Source organism: Chelon labrosus, assembly GCF_963514085.1.
Source record: "Chelon labrosus genome assembly, chromosome: 4".
Taxonomy (NCBI): Eukaryota; Metazoa; Chordata; class Actinopteri; order Mugiliformes; family Mugilidae; genus Chelon; species Chelon labrosus.
In genome coordinates, this window is record NC_140340.1 from 16,415,751 (window position 1) to 16,442,845 (window position 27,095).

General features: G+C 42.0%; 1 protein-coding gene across 4 annotated transcripts; it reads left to right on the forward strand.

The window, feature by feature from the left end:
• On the forward strand, positions 1–27,095 carry eya2 (EYA transcriptional coactivator and phosphatase 2). Of its 4 annotated transcripts, none has more exons than XM_084542432.1 (16): positions 1–275; positions 10,091–10,170; positions 10,396–10,450; positions 10,752–10,863; positions 11,626–11,742; positions 15,815–15,891; positions 16,042–16,225; positions 17,956–18,092; positions 18,235–18,318; positions 21,443–21,532; positions 23,511–23,569; positions 24,328–24,488; positions 24,934–25,048; positions 25,213–25,334; positions 25,466–25,566; positions 25,900–27,095. In XM_084542432.1, the coding sequence occupies exons 4-16, from the start codon at positions 10,761–10,763 to the stop codon at positions 25,978–25,980; spliced, it is 1,431 nt and encodes a 476-aa protein (XP_084398558.1). In that variant the 5' UTR covers positions 1–275; positions 10,091–10,170; positions 10,396–10,450; positions 10,752–10,760; the 3' UTR covers positions 25,981–27,095. The 4 variants fall into 4 exon arrangements, with proteins under 4 accessions (XP_084398558.1, XP_084398559.1, XP_084398560.1 ...); XM_084542433.1 differs by having other exon boundaries at positions 10,757–10,863; XM_084542434.1 differs by lacking the exon at positions 10,091–10,170.

Here is a 27,095-nt window from a genome sequence, read left to right on the forward strand (position 1 = left end):
GGGAAAGCAAACACGCTCCTGAAGCTGCAGAGGAAGAGATCGATGAGCTTCCGCAGAAAAAAAAAAGGTCTCACCTGGAGCTTCTCTGCATTTTTTTCCCCCCTCCCTGCTCTTCTTCTCGGGAGCTCCGAGTCCACGGGAGCGATCGTTTTGTCACTGATTCGCCGGGACACTTGAGAAAAGTCTGCGGGGTCTCTCTGGGCATGGAGAGCCTCTCTTGACTGATAATCGGATTTTTTTTTTTCCCTCCTGCATACGCTCCACTTTAAATAATGGTAAGTCTTCGAAAATGTTCCCGTGTTTCTTTGTTTCCGTTCCGTCTTCTCCTCTAAACAATCGTCCTGGTATAATTTTGATCGTGAGTTTTCTGGGCTGATCATTCAGGGCACTAGCGAATTAGCCTCTCGAGTTTTCCTGTTTCTGTTTAAATAAAGAAATCATTTTAAAATAAAATGTGCAACCTAATTAACACATTTGCCCCAGAACATGGCATATTTAATTAAATGCTCATGTGCATTTATTTTTTTTATTTTGTTTTTTTTACTATTTCTAATTTTCTTTGAAAACAAGAACAATAATAATGATAATATAATACAATATAAAAAGAAAAGGAAAATATTTCATTATATGGGATATTTTGAATTTATTTTACCTGGTCTCTTCAATGATTTTACAATTAAGCTAGTATAATAATGACACATTTTACATGTGTATTTTAAAAAACAATGTGTGTTTAATTATTACACCAGTACTCAAACACCTATCTGTTGAACACATTTGCCTGTTTTGTGTTCAAACTAAATTGCAATGCAGGAAAAGGCTGGACTTCATAATAATGTATTTTCTTTTCAGTGCAGTTTAATTTATCCTTTCACTTTTCTACCTTTCTGAAAAGCTTTTAATTTTGTTGTTGTTGTTGAGCAGAAAAGTCCCAAAATGTGTGCCTCACTGAGCCATTTACAAGATCCAGGGGGGTAGGAGTGTGTGTGTTTAAGGTGCCTTCTCCTTTGATTGAGCCCCTTTGTTTTTCTTGGTGCTGGCTGAATCCGTGCAACGCTTTTTGCTGCGGGCCTATAAGTAGAGAAGATTGCACCCAAATCGCTGACACCCCTTCAGCGGCCATGCAGGGACCCTCATTAACTAAATTAGGGGAGCCTCGCTAAGCATTTTTCAAAGGCTGGCATTCATATTTTTCAAGGACCCCTTCATCCATGGCTCCAGACTAGAAACTCGCTGGCTGTGTTGTGCCAACCGTTTAAGTCACGTTTCAACATTTCCATCAGCTGTGCAGGCTCAGGAGCAGTGATTAATGGGGCCCTGTGATTATTGTGGGGGAATCATGTTAAAAATATATAAATAAAGTAAATCTAACATTGTGCTTTCTTGTAATTTTTAGAATATACTCATATTTGTGTTTGCGATATTTAAAATTTAATTTGAAAAATATGAGCTCACTAGATAATTATTATTATTTTAAATAAATTTAAATGGGCTTAATTCATTTATTTTATTTTATTTTTACCCATTCTCTTAAATTTATTTAGGTTTTTTGTTTTTCTATTACAATCGTTGTTGCGGGTCTAACAACATTCATAGAAATGTGTTTCCCATTTTCCAGCCTTCAAAAAAGTCAGTTTAATTTCAAAATGTTGTCTCCCCTTGTCAGCGTCAATTATCTGAAATAAACCTGCAGGGGTGATGGCCAGCCAAGGAGGGATTCTTATTTTGGATATCACGTTCAGGCCCTTGGCGGACTGTAAATCCCACTAAATCTCCTGATATACATGTATTTTAACCCTCACAAATGACATCCAGAGGTCCGATGGAGGCGGCCGAGAGGTGTGCTTGGACCACATACCGAAGGTGTGGGCTCGGGCGCGTTTGATTTAACGCTGCGGTTCGCCTCCTAATAACATTAGGCCCCGTTTTTGCACTCCCTCTCCATGGCTGACCCGAGACCCTCTCCTCTTCCCTCTCCTCAGCCTTCATGGTTCTTATTACTAGCTCTAATAAATTGTGAATAAGCAGCAGCCCAAAAGATCCCGGGTTGTGGAGAATTCCCCATCCTGTAGCGCAAGGCACCCCCTCTTAAGAAAACACAAATTAATTCCAAGCCCCTCTGTAGCCAAACGTTTCTGGAATGATAAATATTTTCATAGGAAGCTCTGCTCTTCCTGACTTTATCTGCACCGATTTTAATATATTTCCTCACAGCTGCACAGTTCTTGATGTCTTTCAGCTTCTGTGTGTCTCTTTCCCTCTTTTTTTTTCTTTCACCTCATCTCTCTCTCTCTCTCTCTCTCTCTCTCTCTGTCTCTCTCTCTCCCTCCCTCCCTCCCCCCCCCCGACTGGGAGTCAAACTCCACGACTTGATTTCGATGTTATAGCAGGACTGTAATGTTGACCCAATTATATCCAATCCTCCCTGACGGTATCATCTCAGCACTTAAAGTTGGAGTGTATCCGTGTAAAAAGACTATTTTATTTGCTGTACTGCGGTGAGTGCGTTCCATATTCGGTCAGATACTGCTTTCTTGTTCTCAGGCGCTATTGTGTCATTTACAGGCTGTTTTGGCTGGGCCCAGAGCAAATTTGTCTAACATTAGGTGTGGTGACAGTCGTCTGTCTGTTTTAAGGAAAGATGTTTGCATGGCTGTGTTCCAACGCCTGATGTCTGACAAGGGATCGGGGTGACTGTATTATCACACTATTAGTTTGTCTTGATTTTGACACACTGGTTACGTGATACAGCCGGCTGATAGACAATAGACTGCACTTGTCCTTTTTCTTTATTTGCACATTGCATTTGCTCATAACCTCGCAACAAGTGTCCCATTTATTTTTCTTCCCTCCCGATGTGTCCGTACACCTTCTGGAGAGCAGAGAACTACAGCAAGTTACGGAGTAAATGTAAAGTCAAAATGTAGACTTGGTAAAATCACGACTTTCAGCTTCTTCCTTGCGCCGTGAGTTTAAGGTTTCAGCTCGCGGAACAACTGCTTCTAAACTTTGTACAGCCTCTGAAGAAACGGTCATGAACGTAGCCTGATATGTGCAGCTGTCGTCGCCAACGGCCAGTCCAGCCGAACGCTTTCACAAAACTCTTTCACGTATGGTTTGGTAACATAAGAATGCAATACAGATTCAAAACAATGATTTCGAAGTATCATCGTGGTGACTCGCTGATCTGTAATCCTTATAGTGTTGCTTCTTGACCTGATATTTACATTTCTAGGGTCGTATCTCAGGATGCATACAGTATATGTGTGATAGAGGCTTGGTCAGTTGAACTATTGATCCAATGATGCCATATGTGGTGTGTCTTTTTTGCGAAACCGTGAAGGTCCACTCCACCTTCCTGATTGTCGTTGTCTGTCGATCAGTCGCTTCTCAAAAAATCCCAGCCTGAAAAGTTCCCCCTTAACATCTCCTCCTTCCCTTCCCTTCCCTGCCCTTCCCTCCGCTTTTTAATTCCCTTAAATCCGAGAGAGCTCCTGGGGAGGCCTCGTGTTGATGTACGCTGTGTGTGTAATAAACCCTGGGCTGTCAGCAGACAACAGCTGTCTCTCTGACTGTCTCCGCTCTCCTTATCTCATCTTAAGGATGGTGAAAGCCACACACATCGCCGCACAGCCTTCAGTGACTTTCCCCTAAAAAAGAGAATTTAACAATTATTTGTGGTTCTTGGAATATTTTAGTGCATTCAGAATTCTTCTTCTGCATTACTGCCTCTCATTGAGCCTTGTCCTCGATTTGTGTTCTTTTCATCATATTTCCATGTGTGTGCGCCAGCTCATATTTGATGATATTTTATTTGTCTTGTAATCTTATCTTTCCCATAAAGGCATAAATGACTCTTACTTCCCTTTTTTTCTCTTTTGTGTTCTCTGTCGCCCTCGTAAACACTCACACAGTAAATCTACTAGTAAAGAAGTAATTGGACCTCAGTCCGTCTGTAGCGCCTGTGAGCTTCAGCTATCGGCGAGTCCTGTCTGAACCTTTTGTCCTAATGAGTAATAAAGCAGCAAATCTGAGAGTGTGTGTGCGTTTCTGCGCGTGTGTGAGTTCATTAGAGAACGCAGGAGCACTCATGCAGTCAGGCGTGCGTCACTTTTGAATGTGTGAGCACATGCACGACCACCCTCCCATCACTGGACCAGATGTTTTTTTACCTGGGAGCCAGACCACCATCTGACTGGGGTCAGCCCAGTCCTCCAACTCCACACCCGCTCCTCCAGGCTGCTGGGAGGTCTGCCAGCTGTCCTTCACTCTGACCCCGTCCCGGGGCACTGGTTCTGGGGGAGACAGAGTCTGGGCCTTGGGGTAGGTGGTCCTTCTCAGATTTGGCAATAGTACAAGGGGGGAAATTATAGGGGATATTATTAGTGTAAGTCCTCGGACATAGGCAGTGAACCCAAGTGTGGAAGAATGAAAGAAGGAATTAGGAAGGAGGAAAAGGAATGCAGGCAATTTAGAAGGGAGGAAAGTGTGTGCTGTAGAAAAAGGGAGAAAAAGACGCTGGCATTGTCGAATGAAGAGGTTTTGATTACTGAGAAACAGACGGGGCTTCTGGCATTAAAGCAGTCTTGTTGCAGGAGTTAGTCAAGTGAAAAGGAAAGGCCACCAAGCCTGGAGGTAAAGTTACAGAGTGCAGACGGAGTCGACAACAGGTTCACTGCTGCCAGAGATTAATTGCAACCTCTTGCAGAATGGCCTCCTTTCAGAGGATCTCTGTATCTGTCATTATGCAAATTCACTGTTCATTCACTCTTTTTTAAAAAAAAAACAAAAAAACTTCACTTTAAACAGCATTAGGAGTATTAGCCAGGTGTGTTCGTGTGTGTGTGTTAGTTATTTTAGGAAAAACTTGGAACATGCCAGTAAAAGAGATTAATCGCTCACATTGGTCTTCAGCTGGTTCCTCCAGTTAGTTTAATTTGTCATTGATGATGTAAACACTGTAGTTCAGTTAGTACAAGCTGGGAATGTATTAAACAGATGCCTGTACCCTTGATACCTGTGTTTTGCTCTGCCAATGTCAGACTTTGTATGTGGAGTCAACAAAAACATGACGGGCAACTTCTGAGTTTTATATTTTTTACAGTGTCCAAAGGAGACTGTTTTTCTCAGTTGTTTTGCAAATGGGCATTTAATTTTATCTGGTTATTTTATCAGTTGGAGTCAATCATCTATGAGCACAGATAGGTCTTAAATTGGAATATGGCTAAAACCCTTTATAATCCCCACATGCAACACTGACAGGACCTTACAAGTTACGTCTTTCTCCCTGGTTTTATTCAAGAAAGGTTCACGTAGCAACTTGACATTGATCAGTTAACATCTACAATTTGTAAGTAATGTTTGGTAGCTCTCAAAAACTAATCAGAAACTATTTAAAGGTCGAGCATTGCCTTATTCAAGCTATGCAGTTTTAGATATACTATTTTTCTTTGGTAGTCTGATCACGAGTCTATACCCAGGATGAGATTTCAAGGCCTGACCATGGACATGTTCACCATCATTAATAATGGAAATGGCACACCTCGCTTCTTCCTTCGATGAAAATGCTCATAGTGTAACCAGGGCTTTGTGTTCTCTATGTATTTGTTTATAGTTATGTAAATATGTTTTATGCATTGTGCAAGTCAGATTGCAGATTTGCAATCTAGCTACTTGCAGGTACCTTGTAGTTTGTACAGCGTTATTCGTCTTATCTGGGCTGTGTTTGCAGGATTGGAAAAGGCTGGTACTCTGTTCGTTATTGCACAATTCTTCGAGATTTATAAATAAGCCGTGAGGAACGTGCTGAATCATCATTGCCGTGCATTGCCTTATCTTTGGAGGTTTTGGCTAGATGCGATTTACTGCAGTCTCCTCTTGTTGAACTGTCAGCTGTAGGCCCAGAGTGGTTGAAGAAAGATGGCAGATGGCACAGATTTCCACCTCAAAAACCCAGATAGTGTCGCACAAACCCAAATAGTGGGTCCTTGTTCTATATCTTTTATCAGCACTGAAAGAGAGGTTTGTGCGCAGCACCAGCAGAGACTCAACCCCCCACCCCCCAATCCCACAACTTCCCTTAGGCACTTAGGCTGACTGTCCAAATTGAGGGCTCCAGGTGGGGTCCCATATGGCGCGATTACAGACCCACAAGTCACCTTTTCAAGCCATCGATTGAGAACCACAGGATTTTCCATATAGGCCACTGCAGTGACGAGTCAGAGTCTTACACAGTGCATCTAAACTCAAGAGAGACAATGACACAGCACTCGTATTGACACTGTAAACACCAGCCTAACCAGATACACACCAGATGCCTGACATGACCACATTATCTTTGACTTTTGTAAATAAGATAGAATGGCACACGCCCTTTCATTGGAAAATCAAACAGACTGTTATTAATTCTGTCACCACCCGCCACAAGATGTGATGAAGTACATGTAAAGTGATGAAAGGTGTTGAAAAGGGATAAGTCAGTTATTTCCAATACATGCCTGTAGATGCTCAACCTTGCCAGTTTGCTAGCAGGCGGCTAACCTGATTTTGAACCGGACTTTTTCTTGATATTTTCTAATAATAAATATAATCAAGCTTTAAGCGGACCCAGTGATGCAGGTTGGTCAGTTTCACACCTTTTTTTTTTTTTTTTCTTTGTGTCAGCATTGGGTTTGACATCTACACCACTTTTATGAATCAACTCGACTTTCTACAAGCAAAGATGGGATGGAAACTCCTTAACACCAATAATTTACTTAAGTGCAACACTCTGAATGTTTCTGACTAGTTTTTGCAAAGTGTTCTACTTTTATCACAAGTTACTTTTATGCCAGTGATCATACAGCACGTCATTCAAACTAGTTAGTTGAGCTCTGTCACCTCCTGATAAGTGAAGCTAGTTGTTGTGTGCACTGAGGGTCAGTTGTTTTCCTCACTCAGTGGTTTAGCTGAACGACAGGTAAACCTTCATAAACACTATGCATTCCTTTTAATTGTATCAAATGACATTTCAACTTAAAGCACAATACGCAGCACAAAGGCGAGAATTTGATATCCGTGAAAGAAGCAGTGGTCTAGCAGAACCCTGGGACCCAGGTGAAGCTGGTGGGACTGGCCTTGTGGCCTTGTGGCCCCCTGTGGCCCTGCTGGGTTTGTTTTAGCTTTAGTTTCAGCCCTTGGCCCTCCACATCTCTGCTGAGCTCCGCTCATCTTCCCTCCGGTGTCCTGTAGTTCCCATGGCCTTGGCCGCCCTCCTCCCAGGCCTCACCCTGAACCAGGAAGTGCCTTGTCTATTACGCACAGTTTTTGTGTTTGTCCGTACGTGCATGTGTGTGCATACGGGACTGCTGCAAGTCAAGAGGACTCCGAACAGGCGTCGCTTTCACTTTTGATCCCTGGGAAGTACGAGGAAATACACAGCACAACAGCACTTTCCTTATTTTTCTTTGGTGCTGCAGGATCAGTGTCATTCTCCTGAGCTTCGCAGTCGGATCAGGGTCTCTGAAGGCTGCTGGGCCTTGAACCGAGGTTAAGGATCCTTTCTGGAGTGGAAAACCCTCGTATGAAAGCAAACGATGTACAGGAACACATGGTTTACATTGAGCAGTCAGATTTCAAATTGAATCTAATGCAGATACAATTTAATGCTTAATTTAACTTTAAGCAGAACCAATTCAATTTGCAAAATCTTGAATGAAACCCGGTTTGTCGTTTGCCATTATTTTTTTCCACGCATGCTTTATTGAAACGACAAACTAAATTATCTTTCACGATCCGTTTATTTGCATTTATTGTAAGGTCAGTCATGCACACGTACAGGTTTGTTTGTTTTTTCTGCTTTTCTGTGCCTGTGTTAAGCACATGAAAACAACACACAACTATGATGCTGGAGACACATTCATTTCTGTTTCTTCATTTTTTTTCTTCCTCTTTGCATTCACCTTCATATCTCTGCTGCTGTAAAACTCCATTGCCCCTATAATTCATGACTGTCATCTGTCTCTGTCGTTGTGTTGTCAGCGAGGTTGGAGGTCAGGCAGTTAGCTGCAGCTTTGCCAGATTGGAATGGCCCAGAGGCAAACGGAGAAAGAGAGAGGGAAACAAAAAGAGACAGAAGGAGATAGAAAGGGGGAGATTAATTTAATATCTTGTGGATTGCTATATAGTCACAAATAAAGGTGAGTAATTGTAAAGGTGCTGAGCCACAGGCAGGTCATGCTTTTCTCACTTAAGTGGCCACCACAAAAAATACGCCCATATGCGATGGCAGGACATCTAACCCCGAAACCGTTTCTATACTGCTCTAACAGCCTTCACTGTTCAGGGAAGGTCTGGAAACCCGGCTGCAGGGATTTGCTCCCGTTCAGACAAAAGAGTGTTAGTAAGGTCAAAACTGATGTTGGGTGATAAGGCTTGGCTCGCCATCTGCGATTTGAATCTTTCCGAAGAAGCTGGATGGGGTTTAGGCCAGGCCTTGGTACACAGCAGCTGTAATTTCAACTGACAAAGATCTTTTTTTTTTAAGTGCCGTTTCCAAATTGCTGCCAAAAAGCCTGCCTAAAATAATATTGTACGCTTCAGAAATAGTAACAGAAATACAAAGAACTGTACACAGTTTCAAGGCAATAATTTATTTTTTAAGTAGAGCAGTGGCTTACTTACTAGATGTTTTGCAAATGCCAACCTGCCCAGGAGCAGTAAGGCGGCATCCTTGCCTGCCCTTTCTCTTCTTTCAGCACTTTTCCAACAAGGAAAAGAGGAAAAGCCACATCATTGTTCTTGTCAGCAAAATTTTTAGTTTGAAAGCAAGGTTTCCTTTTTATCCGGGGCATCAGAAACTTTTCTTGGATGCTTCCTTAGTTTATGCGCCACATATCTGACATAATCTTTAGTTTATGTAGCTTGCTCCATTGTTTAATGCATCGCCACTGGTGCAGGAGGGCGGGAATGTGTATTGCAGGCATAGTGTAATTAAAATTCAAGTATACTGCAAGATATGGAGATTAACTTGCTGCTGATTAGCTTCATAAACCTTGTTTGAACTCCTTCGACAGGGACTGGAGTAAAACAGCAATTCATTTACATGTCAAGTTTCCACTGCGGCTCCATTCTTACCTTAGTGTTTCTCAGCGAGCCTTCAGTCACAAACCGCTCGATTCAGATTGATTTGTGCCTCGTGTGAATGGGATTTAAACAGTGCTGTTGGACAGAGTGACCTCCTTCAGCTTCCTGCTCAGAGTAATTGATGTGGTGTTGATCTTTTGACCTCCAGCCTGCTCACCTGGAACCTCTGCTCTATCACTCTTTTCTATTACTTCTGTCAACGGGGCTGCACAACACTAAGATCCCATCTTCTATCACAGCACACGTCTCCTTGTATAACTCTAATGCAGCACATTATGACGTGTTTAATTATCTCCAAACTCAAGTGAAAAAACTATTAAACAAATGACTCTTGCTTTGAGGGAACTTAAATTTAATGCGTTTCGTCATGTTTTTCACAAAACCATCAGTCCCATATTACATCTCTGCTTATTGATTTCCAGCAGTGGCTTCAATGATGTAATACAGCAAGGGAAATTCAAAGCAGGAAATACTGTGGCGCATGGAAAACTTTTTTTTTATTATTGCAAAATATCTCCTGTCTCGTCTCGTCAGTCTCTCCTGTCTTACAAAGCCCCATTGTCCCATCTTCCTGACAAACATGAAAAATTCTGCAGAACTGAGAACTGTGATTATCCCACGCACCGCCGTTATTTTAAATTTAAACCACAGACTCGTTCTGGAGTTGTGGTTTTTTTCCTGGTTTATTTCCTCTAGAGCTGCACACAGAACAAATGACACAGGTTGCAATCGGTGGTGACTCAGCAAAGTTGTAGTGGAGCGTTTGCTAGTTGTCATTTCACTGTCGGAGTGTCTAATGGCGACACTCTTCACATCACTACCACGTTCATCTAGATCCTAAAACACTTCACTCTCTGAAAATATTTCTCCTCGTCCTGCAGCGACAGGGCTCAGGGCACGTCGCCATGCGTCAGCAAACTGCATACCTTTTGTTTTGATGGTTGCGCACTTGCTATTGTTTCCACAGGAGAGTTGACATCTAAAGAGGAACCGGACTGACAGCAGTGTGACAGGATAAAGAGGATAAAGCTTTCTCTGCAGGGGCAGGTGAGAGAGAAAAAACAAAAAAGGAAAAAGAAAGGAGTAAAGAGCAGGCATCCAGGCAACATACTTGAAATTAATAAAACTGCTCATCAGGGTCGTGCTTCCCCATTTTTGGGGAATGGAAATATTTTATATCACTTTTCAAACTGACAACCATTCATTTTGATTTGGAAAAAATGTCTCTTCATTGTTCATTTTCTTACTGCTTTCATTTTTGTTTTCCAACAGTGCCCGTACTTGGCTCATTCTTTCATTCTTTTTCAATTCATCGGACACCTTGCAGGTAAGATCTGGCGTTTATCGGAGATATTAAAAATCACATTGAGATGGTAAATAAAAATTAATTTAAGTTAATTCGACCAAGAATTTTTAAGGGATATTCTTTTTCCTTGAATTATGTCTGACTTTAGTTTGTAATGGTGAAACTCACCAGAAAAAGTCAAAACGCTGTCCTCCAACTGTCCTTCCTCCCTCTCTGTTCTAATGTGACAAAAACAAATATCCTTTTACATTGAATAAAGAGAAGAAGAACTTTGCCATAAGTTTCCTCATTTATTTATTTTTTCTCTTCTTCCTTCTCCAAGATCAGTGTCATGGCTGCGTATGGACAGACTCAGTACAGCCCTGCCCTCCCGCCTGCAGGACCATACGCGCCGTACACTCACCACACACAGGGCTACAGCATGCCATCTTACAGTGAGTACAAATAAACGCTGCCCTCTGAGAGATCATGCGCCGTTTTGAAAAATTATCTCAAAAGCAAACGTGTGCTTGTTTTTGGGATGTGATTTGCAAGACATAGATGTGCTGGAAGATTTCGGTTTGGTTCTTTATCACAAGACACAAAAGCAGCGAATTGAATTTGGCAAAGTAATTATTTTATATATATATATATATATAATATAATGACATTAAAAAAACAAGAAAGGGAAATATGAGGGGAACATCAGGGGGACAAGGAAGATTTTATTAATGCACGGTTTCCCCATTATTTTAGAATAATTCTGTTTTCAGACACATTCCTCTTTTTATTCCTATTTATATAAATTACATTGACACTCATTTCATGAGAAGAGGTAAAAAATGTTTTATTCCAACTTCATGGGCGTCTTTTGCCTTTGTTCAAGTTTGTGATCGGTGTCGTTGAGGAAAAGGGCCCACTTTTGAGAAACGCACAAAGACACACACTCAAATTTGACTGAAATTTGCAAACTTGAAAAACACTGAATACAAATTTGAAACAGAAATCAATCAAACCGAGACATGTGTTCTCCAGGATTGGCGACTGATTTACATGCGAGTAAAGAAAGAACAGGAAGGCACTGCTTGCTGTTAAATACTGTTGAGGACATAGTTCACACTAGTAAATCAATTTATAGAGATACAAGTTTACTGTGCTGCAGGTCGGTTGAGGTGTTCTTGAATGCAAAATAAATCTCCTGCCGTTTTTCGTTCTAGATATTAAAACGGAGGACGGTCTGAGTCACTCCCCAGGACAGACGGGACTACTGGGCTACTCGAACTTCAGCAGCACTCCTCCCAGTCAAAGCCTCTACAGCTACTCTCACTCACATGGTTGGTGTGAATCACTGTATGCACACTCATTTTAAAAGACGCGCTATCACACAGATCTATCATACACCATCTTTGATTTGGCCTTAGTGGATGCAGCATCAGTCCTTGTTGTCATCCTTAACTCCTCTCCCTGCCTATCCTATCCTCTCCTCTCCTTTCTCTGCCACACCTGTTCTCCATTAGCTGCGGTCTGGACTCCTGGCGTCAAAAGTCTCCCCACCCCTCCTCTTTTCTCGGGGTCAGGCCCCCTTTCTCCACTCAGACCAACAACACAGCATGCAAGCGCTTGTGTCTGTTTCTCTGAAGAAAGAGAGAGTGCGAAAACAGACAGACAGACAGAGGGGAAGAGAAATAGAGGGGATAGAAAGAATATAACAATAGACGGGCAGACGGTCCCACTGACAAACAAATGGTCAGACGAAGGCTTGGTATGCTCGGGGAGTGTATGCGGCTCTCTGCCCACGCACGGTTGTGATTGAATATGTGTATGTCTGCGCTGTGCACATTCCTCAGTCGTCCGGCGCCCAAAGCATGACTCGCTCAGTGCGACTTTATGGCTTTGAAACCAGCGTGAAATTGACCTTGTGTGTGAGAGGGGAGAGGTTAAGGAGCATTTTACGGAGGGGTGAGTCGGTTTAATGTTGCAGGCGGGGCAATACTGAACTGTATGGATGAGACAGAGGAGAGACAAAACAGTCCAGAACAGTAAACAGATTATAAGTGGGCATCATCTATATACCATATACAGATTATTTACTGTAGATTCCAGCTTTTTAAATACTAATACAAGCTACTAGTGTGATACTAGGGTAATGCATTTACATACTATTATTATCTAATTTTTAGAGCATCTGCAGCTCAACACCAACCACTCGTTTGAAGGATTGTTTGTGGCAAGTTGGATCTTATCAGTGCTTATTTTCATTATCTGTTAATATACTAATCATTTGTCCATCAATGCGCATTACAAAGTCTACGTTGGCATCTTAAAATTAATTTTATACCCAAAATTATAATGAAAGGTTTATGCTTTTGGGCTTCTCTGAAACTTTTTAGATATGCATGTAAACACTCTCTAGAAGAACCTGATTCTGATTCAAGCCCTTATTTAAAAAGGTTGGAATCCTGTATTTCAACATATCAAGGAGCTGTTGAAGCATCACTTTAAATGCGTTAACAGTTCTTCTTTATTCTTGAGTGTGAAGGTTCAGCAGACAGTTGTGGAAAAGGTTTTTGGAGGGTAACATGACACTGCTGTAATATGTAAATAAGAAAAGCATCAAATCAAATCCTCATATTTAAGGTTGTGAAAAGATAGAATAGCATTCGTTCTTGAAAAAAATAAATGAATCTATTGTCGGAGTAGCTGCAGATTTGTTTTCTGTCGATCAACTGATCAATCAAAGCTTTTTTTTTTCCCAAAGTTTTCATCTGATGAACGGACTTTGCTCAGTATCCACAAAATGACTCACTTGTCACTGAATGATCTAAGTATGAATTTTTGATTACATGATAACAGGTGGCCTTTTCCATAGTTTAGATAATATTCAATAATATCAGCCTTTATCTCTCTCTAGCCACCCACTGACTCCGGATCAATCGTTTTTTTTGGACCTTCCCAGAACAAGTCAATTATTGTTTCATATTGCATTCCCTTTAAGATGTGCGACATTACTCGGGAATGTAAATATTCATGTAAACAGGCTTTTGAGGAAACCGCTTACAAACTGCAAAGCCTTGTGTGACTGCGCTTTGTTAGAGGGCCACCGTTGGACCAACAAACAGTTTTGAACAGTGTCGTTGGAGTTTGAAGGACACTGTTCCCAAACAAAATAAGTTTGTTTGAATATTTTTATCCATAAATCATTAACTGCGAACTTCAAACGGTAATAAACTGCCACGACTTCCAAATGTTGGTCGGACTTAAGAATGTTTCCATGTCGTCCATAGCGCTGCACACAATAGACATGCACGCACCACAAAAAGCCTCCGAAATGTACTTACTGTACTTTGCGTGTGCAAGTGAAACCAAATGGAGACTTTGTGAGCTTTTTTGTGTGTGTTTACTCAAGAGACCTTCTGTATTTTTCCTTTAGTGGCGCTGAAGACTGTTTCGTTGTCCGGAGAGGTTTTAGAGTGATTCTTCCACTTAGTCATTATTCTCCAGATTGTCATGCACTGTGGCATGGGAAAAGGATGATGGAAGTTGTTCCTGAAGAAATCTTAATAAGATGGTTAGTTAAAAAGATATTTTAGGACAGTTGAGGTCATGTCAGAGAAGAGTAAATATGTATTATTCCTAAAGGGCAACTTGTCGTACAGGAAGCAGGCAAAACTAACTGCACAAAACAAAACAATACTAAATCAACTTTCAAATCATTGCTTGTATCTGCTGAAACACATTGTATCAATGGTACTATTCTGCTGTAGCAAAAACCACCCATACAGTAAACAGTACGGGTTTAATTGTTATTTGTCTGTTTTCTGGTTGAACTCAGATGCTCCGGTCTCTGTGCACACAGTCATCTGCTTAAGATACTGGGGAGTTCACCTGAAAGGTTAGCCATGCCAGTCAGTCATGGCTACATGATTATTAATACCAGCCTGGAGCTCAGTCCGTTGGTTAACCAAAGACAATAATGTGTCATAATGTTAACAACTATTAGATGCGTAAATTCCGGGCTCTCAGAAGATAAACAGTAACCTAATAACTTTCTTGATCCTCTTCTACATGCATCAATGATTCCCAGATAATGAATTTGAATGACTAAGAAGTGATTAATTTTTTTAAGCATCAGTTCATGACATTGAAGTGGCTCATTCAGGATACATTTAAAAAAAAAAAAAAAAAAAAAAAAAAGACTGGGTTGTGTTGTGCTTTTGGTTTGGTGGTCCATTGTTTTGTTCCCAAATACCACTGAAGTCAGACTCAGGTGTACTTTGTTTTTCAGGATTATTAGCAAATGCTACCATGCTAACGCACTAAATTAAGACGGTGAAACACTGTGCTTACTAAACGTACGTTATGCATGCATATGATTATCCAAAATCTGTAGGCAAGGGACAAGATTTTGGAAGGAAAGCTTTCTGGTTTCCATTTGTAGTCTGAGTAGTATTGTCCCGACAAGTTTCAGTGAGGGGGCTTTTTTGTGCGTGCAGGTAAACAGTCTGTGTGGAGAGTAAAATCACGTTTGTCAATTATCTGTCCAGCCGTGGGTGTCATCTCTCAATTCCAGCTCCATTCTTGCATCTAAGTTTGCTGTTCGGACTGTTGACCGGCAGGCAATCTTAGCCTGTGTACCCGTCATCTCTTATCCGAATATCTGCTGCCCTGAAACGCTGTTGCCGGCGGCTCGCCCGGCACTGCGAGCTTAGCACGCTGAACATTTAACACAAAGCACTTGTACTGTGAGCGACCACAGCCTCACAGAGCTGCCTTTTGATTGATTGTTGAATGGTATAAATCATCAACTGTCTGCTCATGAGCTTACACTTTAACGATCATCCGCAAAACCATCAGGAAGTTGGATACCCCTTTTCCGAGAAGCCACACACAATGCTCACGACTGGTGTCAGAAGTTCATATGTTCCTGTTTGGCTTATGGCCAGCATTTCTGCCAATTTTAATTTGCATCCTTTTGAGACATCCAGCTAACTGTCAAACAGAAGAGGTGGAGTAAAGTTTAGAAATGTTGTTCAGTGCCGTAGGTGGAGTCGATAAGGTTACAGTAGATTTAATCAATCAGACAAACAAACCGTATATACAGACAAGACAGGAAGATGCAGGGTGAGACAGAGTCACTGTGCGGAGAAATAGCTTGAAGGAAAACATTCCTGCCTTGGCTTGATGAGATGAGTGTTCTCAGAGCAGCAGCAGGAGCAGCAGACTTTCCCACCTGTATTGTCATGTCAATCATAAATCACCCTGTAAGCTCCTGCAGCACTGAGCTGTCACAGAGTTTACAGCTCAGTGCTTCCTCCATGGAGGTTCACGGATCACCACTGATGTTGAAAATGGATTTATCAATCCAAGATACCAGTTATTTCATTTGTCTTTCCCATCTTTTCTTAGGTGGTGGTATTTCATCTGGAATTTTTCAAGGCACCCATGCTATCTCGAGTTCAACCCCATTCAACCCTACCCAACAAGTGAGTAATGTAGCTTCAGAGGCTATTTTTTGATTGCTATTGGATATTGTGAGATCATCCCCTTTCATTTGCCAGCTGATATTTTTGACCATATTTCGACGTTTTTTGCGTTTTGGTGCCACTGACTGACGTTCTTCTCTGTGTTGTCAGGAGTTTTCAGCGTATTCAAGCTACAGTCAGAGTCAGTACTCTCCATATTACAACTCCCATCACTACAACAGCCCCTACATAACCAGCAGCAACATCAGCCCTGCTGCCATCACAGCTCCATTAGCCTATCAGCACCCGGAACACCCTGTTATGATGCCCAGTCACAGCCCAGAGTCACATACAGGTAAGAAGTCCTGGATCGTTTCTATTGCCATTTAAGCTTGCACACAGGCAAATACACCGATCAGGCATAACATTATGACCACTGACAGTTTAGGAACAATTCAAAAAACATGAAGAGCAATAAAAGGTTTTGACCTGGCCTCCAAAGTCACTAGATTCCAAACTGATCAAGTATCTGTGGGACGCACTGGAACAAGCCTGATCCACAGAGGCCCCTCCTCTCAACCCATAGGACCCAAAGACCCCCACTAACAACATGCTGTTCCCAGACACCACAGGACACCCTCAGAAGGCCAATGTCCATTCTCTGATGAGTCACAACTGCTTTGGAGGCACAAGGGAGACCTACACAATATTAGGAAGGTGGTCATAATGTTATGCTTGATCGGTGTAACAAATAATAAAGTAACATAATAAAATAATTATTTACAGATATCTGTGTAAAAACATATACTGTATGTATATTGCATTTACTAACACCTAAGCCATAGATGAATACACAAAATGGTTAAATACTAAAGAGAGATGTCTGGGAAGATTCTCAGTCCGCCGGGTCATGGTATATTTAAAGGCCGTGAGTAGTTTTTGCTGTTTTTCCTGCAAATCGTATACCTTACTCGGCAAGTAAGCACATTGAATCTGTGGCGGAATGAGTCCATCAAAGAGATTTCTCCGATTGGCTTTGCAGGATAGAAAACCAGTGCACAAGAAGAGAAACAGAAGAGCCTTGGAGTGGTGGTTAGAGAAGCAGCTTTAGCACTGAGAAGTCATGGGTTCGCATCATGTGGGATGAGGTGGTTGAGATGCATTGAGCAAACGGCATCAGTGGCAGCCCACTTCTCAGAGTCTACACACTGCTGTGCAAATGAATGCATAGGTTGAATTCAGGAGAGGCAAGCTCTGTAAAACGGTACAGACTACTGTCACCAGCTGGTATAGAAATATATTTCCTTTAAGGCGAGCCCACACCGAACGTGCTAGCTGGATTTTGGCTGTCTTTGCAGTGTGTTCAAGAGCAACTTCTAGGTTAAGACAACGGCAACACGCGGATGCAGATCTTTGACGTCGGTTTGGTGTGTCCATACCTCAGAACAAAGCTAAAAGCAAAGAAAAAGAAATTATAATTGCCACAAAACAGCTCAAACTAAACTCCCGCTGACGATTCGAAGCCTGTGTGCCGAAATGTCTTCGCGGGAGCTCGTGTGAAGAACGGGTCCGTACATCGTTCAAGTCAGCATCACTGACGTCATGAAACAAATCGTGCAAGCCTTGTTCGACAGTAGCATATGCTGTAAACATATCCTTTGTTGATCTTTACATGCAGTCACTGAAACAACCAAGCAGGCCTGCCTTATTGAATAATCCAAATCTTCTTCAAAACTTTCTTCATTTTCAGCTTGTACGTTGTTAGGTCTGAGGTTTGGGTTGTTGTTTCCTGCAGGGGATTTTTCAAAACACACAGACACGCAACGCACAGACAATGGGAAGGGGATACCACATGGAATACATGGCCAGTGGCAGGCTTTAGCCTAATTCTCTACATCCAAAAGAAAGAAAGTGTCAAGATTGCTGCAGCAGAGACAGATTTACTAAATTTTCCTCTCTGGTAATGCTCAAAGCAATCCATCTGTGTCTCTTTTGTATTTTCTACGACCGTTAAATAATTCCCCCTACCTTGCGAATGGTATTTCATAGAAGACTGATGAGCAACTTTGTTTTATGTGTGTTTAGGAGAGTACCACCCGCCGCCCAGCCCCCCCACTCCAGGTAAAGAGGAGGGCGTCCCAGCGCGAAGGGGTTCCGATGGCAAGCTGAGAGGAAGAAAAAGAGTCAGTGACCCCGCGCCACCTCTGGACTCTGATATAGAGGTAAACACGCTCTCTCGCAGTGTTGGAAATTATCAGTATTTGCCTACAATATTTATCTTTCTCTTTCTCTCACAGACACACACGCACGCACGCACACAAGCTGTCATGTGGTTAACATTACATATCTGTTATTTCACTGCAGCGAGTGTTTATCTGGGATCTGGACGAAACCATCATCATTTTCCATTCGCTCCTCACGGGAACTTTCTCCTCACGATTTGGCAAGGTACGGTGATGTGGCCCCTCCCTTTGTCATTTACTGCTAGACACATGTGCTGCAGCTAATCACTCTCTGACAACGGTTAATTATGTGTTCAGTAGGTTGGCACAGTTAAGAACAAAATCCTCATCCTGTGTTTGTAAAACCACCCTTGGTCTTAGGGAGAGAATGCTTATTTGATTAACAGTCAAAGGTTTGGCTGCCTGAGACAAGTCCTCGACCTCCGCGTCTCATCCCTGAGCATTTTCACACGCTGGCTGTTTTGCCTTTCTGCCCTCTTGTTTCTTTTCATAATGCACCGGGGTTGTTTAGCTGCCCCGGAAACCCGCGGCGTGATTGACAGCCAGCGGGACGTTTACATAACAGACAGGCAGCTGACAAGGGGCGGACAGCGGTGCGTTTCTTGCTTTTGGCCCGGGATCTGTGTTTTGAATTCTCACGGTCCCCCTGCGGGTTGACACAAGGCTGATGGGAGTTTGAGTGCGGCGTCTCTGACCGTGCTCAGCCCCCGGCAGGTTGTGCACGCTGTTGTTTCTTTTTCTTTCTTTTCTGCCACGGGGGGGGGGGGAGGGGTGGGGGGGCTGAAGAGAGAAAAGGAGGAAGAGCCAAAAAGAGTGTGGATGTGTTGAAATGTGACTCATGTGCCAAAAATTCCTGATTCCTCCCACCACCCAAACACCCCACTGCTGGATCCAGGGCAGCTCACAGTTGGAGAGACTCTTACATCAAAACTCAGACATGCAGCAGAGGAATCAAATGAGTGACAGCGGAAAAACAGATTAAGAATCCAACGCGTCGGGGCAGCTTACAATCTAACATCTTTTGTTTTCCTTTTTTGCTTCTCCCTCTCTAATTTGCTGCTAATTCGTCTTACTCTGACAGCCATAACACATTTGGCATCAATTATCCTACAGCCGAGGCTCTTCCCATTGAATCAGTCTATTAGATTCTTACCATTAACAAATGTCTGGGCCTATATGTAACGGCAAGTCTGGGCCCAGTCCGAGGGAAGACTAATAGGCGCGTTGAAAGACACTTGCTTTCACCAGCCTGGCAAGCCAGAGGTGAAGGGGGATCCAGTGGAGGAGCTGACCCTCCTCCCATAACATCTCTTCCATTATCTCATCTATCACACTGCACCCCACTCTGTCCACTGGTGTGTGAATTCTCCTCCCTAGCTCTGTCTTTCATATCAGAAAAAAAAAAGAAGAAAAAAATCCCCTGTGTAAGATTGGGTGGGAACAGAATGCTTCGGGTGTTTCTACCTCCAATTTGTGTTTCTTCCTCTTGTCCTTTATTCAAAGAAGGCTTCTCTTTGTCCTTCTGTGTAGTAGCAGCTCTGTTGAGGAAGGCGATTACAGATAATTATTTCAATTGTTAGACAAACGGAACAAACCCTCCTTAAGCCTTTAACCCGTCCCTCTTCATCCTTTCTATTCATCTCTTCCTTTCTTCTTCTCCCCCATCCACGTCCTCCTTATTCCTCCCGCTGAACTTTTTTTGCCCTTTGCTCTTCATTATTTCATTTATTATTATTTTTTTTTTTACAGCCTCTTATTGGGGGAGGAGGGAGTGGGGCTGTTTTGTTCTAATTTACCCTACTTGTGTCATCAAGCCCGTTTCGCCATCCCATGCCAGAAGACAGCCCCGCTTGTCATTTCAAACACACTAATCAAACGTTCACCTTTGGCTGACATCCTCCTGCCTCACCTGTCTCGCTGTCAAAGAGGAGCCGATGCCGCCATCGAAACAATACACGCACACACACGCACACACCCACACCCCCACACACACACCTGCTTTGTAGTCTGGAACAAACGACATGCCTGTGCGGTTTATCAGCCTGGCCGCCTACGCGTTATGATTTATAGTTTTCTCTTCTGTGATGACCTTGTAATTGACTTGTTCAAAAACAGAACTTTCTTGAAGCTTCTCGCAATGCTACACCCGGGTGTTTGTTTGAATTTATTTACATACGAGTGAGAAAGACTTAGAGAAAGGTGAATGGGAAGTGTAAGCGAGGAGGGTAAACGAGTAGATGCCTCTTCATTTTTCACATTAGGGTGAATATAGGTCACGTCTTTTGAGCTATTTGTTAAGTGAATGCATTTTGGGTCATTTCAGCCTATTTTTACTATATATATTTTTGAGTGTATACTTCCCATCGTTTAAGGTAGCCACTGATTTGCCTGTTTATATGATTATTAGTTAGAAAATTGTAATGCGGATTAAGGAATGCTGCCCTAACCTTGTGTCTGCATTCATATGATTTCATATCATGGCTCTAGGACTTTGGTCCGGACTGAAAAAAACTGTTCATAATACTTCTTGATTAGTAACTTATGTGTGTTAGAGTAATGTAATAAAACGTTATTTGAAATATTGTTTGTAGTAGTGAATTCAGTTAATTTATATTAGTTACTCTGAATTTAATGAAGTGAATCGGGAAGCACGCCAACGGAGAATTCTGTGGAACACAAGTCGGCTGTATTAAAGAGAACCAAAACAAATAAATTATCAAGTAGATAGGAGGATAAGAATGAGCTCGGGGAGGTTGATTGACAGGTAAACACTCACACTTGCCTCTCCCTGAAACCTGCTTGTCTGTCCAGTTGAGGCAGTGAGAAGAAAGCTGTTCGGAGAGACAGGCAGGCGGCCGCGCTGACATAATGTCAAGAGTTTCGAAGTTGGATAATCCGATTTAAACGACCGTTGTCCCAACATCACAGACCGTCACTCTCAGCCTAAGCTTGTGATTTTATTAACCAGCCCTTGAAGTGACGGGGCTGATGTTCAATTTTCTTTTCGTTTGGGAAAAAAAAAAAAAAAAAAAAGCTGGAGCGAACGTGCCTCTGGCTGGATGGGGCGTCTTTTCAGAACGTGCCTCGAGACATAAAAAAAAATGTATTTATGGGAAATTAATTATGGCGATGACTGTGCCAGCCAAAGATGATCAAAAGAGCCTCACGTTGTTGTAATTAGGTCCAACAAGCGCGCCGAGTCGTTTTTAACTCGCTGAGAGTTCGTTGTTCTTCTCCAGCATTTCACTTTGCTTTACTTGCAGCTTTATATGTGAATGAATACAGATGTTTTGAGCATATAATTTGATGTATTCATTGCTCTGTGTCAGGACTCCTCGAAGGCAGTGTCTTTGGGTTTGTGGATGGAGGAAATGATCTTCAATCTGGCCGACTCGAGGCTCTTCTTCAATGACCTGGAGGTGAGTTTTTTTATTATTATTATTATTATTCATAGCCTCATAATTTGTAACACGAATGCATATTTAGAAAGCTGCGAGATTTTTTTTTTTTATTATTATTATTTATTTACCGCTCTTTTCTTTAGCTGAAATCTCAAACTACTTACCTACTTCACATGCACGGCACTCTGGATCTCTTTTCAATGATTTGCGAGAGTTTCTTCGAGTAAGCTGGAAAACTGGATCACCGAGAACATATCCAGTAGTGTTGGCTGACATACTGTTGACCAGAAACCAGCTTAGAGAGAGGTTTGACATTTGGGTGCTGTTTTCCTACTTGGCACAAAGCACAGTGGCAGCCATTGTAGAAATCCCCTTACACAACGCTTATCCTGTATTCATTTTTTTCTGTGGCATTTTCCAAACAATTTCCCTCCCCGGAGTGACGGTGTGACAAGGATATGAAAAGGACGGGTTTGCTGGAATAATGCTCTAAAGTTAGGCTCTGTGCTTTCTAAAAATCCCTTTCTCATTCAATATGGGTATTGAATACCTTTAGAAGTAATGACGCTTTAAAAAAAAAAATTAACTCTTAAGTGGTCATTAAAAAGCAGTTTTAGTACCTGCTAGTGACTTGACATTGCATATGTTTTTCATCCTACATTGCCCGGCCTTGTTCTGACAAAGAAAAAAGATTAAAGAGGGACGCAGAGAGGGAGAACAAGTACACCTTGTGCCGTAATTATAGGTGTGCGTCTGAGTATCTGAGAGGAAAATTAGTCAAATGGGAGGAGGAACAGTCAAGAGGAGGGAAAGGAGCCAACAAAGCCATTTGCAAACCTAGTTTTTATCCCCTCTTTTGTTGTCAGGGCTCAGCAAAGCTCTAAAGCTGTACCCCTCAGCGGGTCTGACAACTCCTGTTAAGTCCTGAGGTGCAATTATCTCATCCTTGGTATGTCAGTAGCTACACCGATGGCTACAAGTTGTTATCGCTGCTGTCATCACTGTAATGCCGCCAAAAATGTATAGAATCTCAGTTGAAAATTTCCTGATTAGAAATGAGAAAATTAGATGGTTCATAACATCTGCAGCTTTTGTTCAAATGAAACGAAACGAGAGTAATTTAAATCTCTGTTGCCACCGTGAGTGTGAGTTTCAGTTTTTTTTTTTTTTATGCTGTGGGGGTCATTTTGCTTTGTGTGGTCAGTAGTCGCAGCTCTGCACGGGCGGATGACACCCGAGTGGGAGGTGGATTGCAGCCGGTGGGAATTGAGTTATGCGGCAATGTAAGGAAGATGAGGTAGCGTCTCCGTCTGGACGGCTGAAAGGTGATAGGAGAGCCTGTCTGTCCCGCGTCGTTGCGTGACAATTGGGAGATATACTAGGACTATACTAGGATATGTGTACACGGCCATGTGTGTCATTGTATTATGTGTACGCAAAAGATAGAGAGGAATTTAGAGGTTTTTTTCGCCTTTAGTATATGATGATTGAATTACGCTTCTTGTTTATGTTTTCATTCAGCCTTTCCAATCTTAATAACTGTTTTCAAGTTTCTGATTTTACTGCTTACTGCTGAAGGTGTTTGGGCTGTGGCCACATATTTAGTGTGGTTTCAGTCCCTGCGGTGAGGTAGGCTGCATTAACTCCAAGTGGAGAGGTTTAACAAGCACAACACTGTGCTAGTCAAAGACAATAGGCCATTCTGAAAATGTTGGAGACACTATGAAAAAAAAAAATAATTGAGATTTACTTTAGTTCACTGTGTAATTACCACTGAATTGCATCACCGTGTTGACGGTCTTGCCTCTCAGACGTCTTAGTATACTGTGTCCTGACATCTTATTTCTTCCTTCCTTGTCTTCTGTTAAACCGCTGCCTTTTTCCTTTTTTCATTTCTATTACACCCGGAGGCTCCCCACCAGAGGAGGGACCTGCCTGTACAGTGATTCGCTCTGAAATGGATCTTGTTATATATACCCTTCTTTTCTTTTCCCAGGAATGTGACCAGGTTCATATTGATGACGTGGCATCAGACGACAATGGACAGGATCTAAGGTAAAGGCCTTCACTGTGTTGCTCAGCGGCTCTGACAGTTCTGCTGTGGCCCGTGAACCAGACTTGCCCTCTGGGTTTTAGTGCACGGGGGGAGAAGAAAAAAAATTTAAAAAAAAGCAGCAAGATGAGACGAGGAGTGTGAGCATTTGTGTGCATCCGCGTGTGTTCATGCATGCAAGCATGTGCATGTCTTTTATTTTCCCGACTTCCACAGCCGTATAATATGTCACAGGATTATCCAGCGCTTTCATTTCTCATCAGAATATCTCTTTTTCATTCCCTCTGTCTCCCTCAGTCCAGACTTCTTTTTATTGCATAAACTTGTTGAAGCACTTTAGGATACTTTTCGGAGTGATTTGAGAAAGAGCCAAACCATACCAAAGCACTTTTTTGACGTATTTATTTTATTGTACTTGGCCCTTTTCATTCAAAGATGTTTTTATATTTATCTTAGCCATACCGTATGTATGGTCTATTTTTTACTGACAAAGGTTCATTCACAGCTTAAAGGGTCCTTGACATATTTTTGGTTGCACTGGCTCGCTTCACTAAATATGATGAATGGTTCAAGCGCTACTTTTCTTTCTCCTGAATTGTTAGAATCCACTCCTAAAGCCAGAAAAGGCTTTTGTGAATATTGCCGTGCAGATATTTAGGCCATCAACTTTGAAACGACGATAATAGATCTATAACGAGATGCTCTAAAAGAAATGCAGCTTGTCTCTTTGTGATCTATTTCCTGTATTGTAATTCTGCAGCACTTACAACTTTGGGTCGGATGGCTTCCAGAGCCCAGCAGGGGCCGGCTCTCTGTGCCTGGGCTCAGGCGTCCACGGAGGGGTGGACTGGATGAGGAAACTGGCTTTCCGATACCGCAGAGTCAAGGAGATCTACAACACATACAAGAATAATGTTGGGGGTAAGTTCCAATCTGGTTTAATTTAACATTTCTGTACAGACGAGGTGTTTACACAGTCTCACTTTATCTGAAGACTTTATTCTTGTGCATATAAAAAACGTGATAGGTATTAGTTACAGGAATTGCACTGAACAGAGTAAAGATTTAAATCACAATGCTTTCATTTAGAAAAGAGGCTAGATTGATGAGTATTTTTGCTCTAGCTCAGTTCAGGCTCCTCTGATAACCGCCAGGATTTTTTTTCCTGCTCTACTGGAAACCATGTGTCTGTGGTATTAGTGGTGTGTGAGATATGTCCATCCAGGAACTGCAGACAGCCCGGCTGTCAAACTAAGATATTCAAGCATTTCACTTGATGCATCCGAGCTATAATGGTTCAGACCCTCCCTATTTTGTTTTCAAAGACTGACCATTAAGCCTCGCTGTGTGTCTCCCTGATGTTCAGGTTTGCTGGGCAGCCCCAAGCGAGAGGAGTGGTTGCAGCTGAGGAGAGAGATGGAAGTCCTCACAGACCTGTGGCTGACTCAAGCACTCAAAGCTCTGGCTCTCATCAACTCGAGGTCAGTTCATGCTACTGCTCCTTTATTCAGACCTTATGGACATTCAGTGTTAGCTGTATGCCTTTTTGTTTTATGATTTTTTTCCTCTATATCCCGTTATGAGTTAAATGAACATTTAAAGTGTTGAAACTTGGTGTCAGTATTTCTGTCCTGTCCCGTTCCAGGCCTAACTGTGTGAATGTGCTGGTGACCACCACTCAACTTATCCCAGCCCTCTCCAAGGTTTTACTGTATGGTCTGGGCTCTGCCTTCCCCATAGAGAACATATACAGTGCCACCAAGACAGGTGAGCTTATTAATCCCATTTAATTATTTCTTCCTATAATTTCCTATGCCAGTAAATACATTTCTCATTTTAGGGTATTTATCTGAAGGCGCCGTATTAACGTTTGAACGTCTGATTTTCGTTTTTCAAAGGCAAAGAGAGCTGTTTCGAGCGCATCTCTCAGAGGTTTGGTCGGAGAGCGGTGTATGTGGTGATAGGAGACGGAGCCGAAGAGGAAACCGTAGCCAAGAAGGTATAACTCAGTCTGTTTTTATGACTGTGACTGCTGAGAAATGGTCCTCAACGAATCAGTTAACCTCACGACATAGTGGATTTCTGCAGAGTTGGTCTTATACAACCTTTGTATTGAAATGTCAGACTTTTTCTTGGATTTGGCAGTCCAGAAAACCTTTTAAAATCTTTTTTTGCAATCAAGCTTTTCTGTTCTCCCCCCTCCAAATTACAGTACATGCTGTATTTCATATGGTCACCTCATTTGCAGAACCCATGCAACCTGCACATTAAGTTATAATTTCATGTATTTAACGTACATTTAATTTTGTTTCATGTTTTTTTGTTTTTGTAGAAGAACATGCCATTCTGGAGGGTGTCCTGTCGGGCCGATCTGGAGGCCCTGAGCCATGCACTGGAGCTGGACTACCTCTAGAGGGCGCCATCGGTCATGTTATTCCACTCCCGAAACACCCGAAAAGCTCCCGAACTTCTGAGTGCAGCGAGAGGGTGAAACTGCCCCTAGAGACTGATTCAGAGTCAGTATGGCTATTTTGAGGGAGCACCCGAACGGACAGTTTTATACACCAGAGTGTGTAAAAGGAACTGTGAGGATCTTGAAGCAAGGCTGCAAGCGTATCAAAGACACATAAACATGGACCAAAAATAAAAGACCAAAGTAAAATAAGGGACCAAAGCTTCATTACTAACCCAAGGGAACCATGGTTATTACTTTAAATATTAAACATATTGCCTTTTATTTTTTTTTTTAAAGAAAAATTGTTCATCTCAGTTTCATGGACGGTGTCCCACTTTTGTACACAAAGTGTTGCACTGATTGCGAATTCTTACCAAATGTTTCATGAACACCGTGAGTTTGTCTGCATGGGTTAAAACTTCAGATTGTCTTTTTTTTGTTTTTTTCTGCTGTGTCTTTATGTTTTGTTTGAGACGTTTTTCTCTGGCCACTACTATTTTAAATACAAAATTAGAAGCAGAATATCACGTGCGATAGATGTTAGAATTGTTAAAAATTCATATGCCAGCTAAAGTAAATGGCAAATAAGATCCCTCGTAGTTAGAAGCTATCAAAATAGTGTTGCCATTTAAATTAGAGCTATTTATTATTGGTTCAGTTCTACAGTATAATGAGGTATAGATATTTGGGAGAAAAATCACCTTTTAAAGACCAAAAATATTCTCTTGTAAAGATGTTTTTTAACAAGAAGTTACCTTGAGGATGCTGTATAATAGGCTGGTGCTGAAATCCCTAATTTTGATTCTGGGTTGTATATTGTTCTCTTTTCTGTCACTGTTAAATTTCCTAATAACCTGTTTGTAATATAGATGGACTGGTATGGTTGTGCATGTGCCGATTTCACTGCCTGTCAGCTTAGCCATGATTTGTATATAATGCTTTATTTGTTTTGACGGACAGTTAAAGTAGATTAATAAAGATAAATTAATTGCATTGTGGGAAAACATGAGTTGAGTTTAATCTCATTTCCCGCACTCAACCCGGTGGCGTGTGAAACAAGCAGGATGAAGTGA

Coding starts and splice junctions, on each gene's coding strand:
- eya2 (XM_084542432.1), top strand. CDS start 10,761: ATGGCTGCGTATGGACAGACTCAGTACAGCCCTGCCCTCCCGCCTGCA. Junction 24,489..24,933: donor ATACAAGAATAATGTTGGGG/GTAAGTTCCAAT, acceptor CCTGATGTTCAG/GTTTGCTGGGCAGCCCCAAG. Junction 25,049..25,212: donor CTGGCTCTCATCAACTCGAG/GTCAGTTCATGC, acceptor GTCCCGTTCCAG/GCCTAACTGTGTGAATGTGC.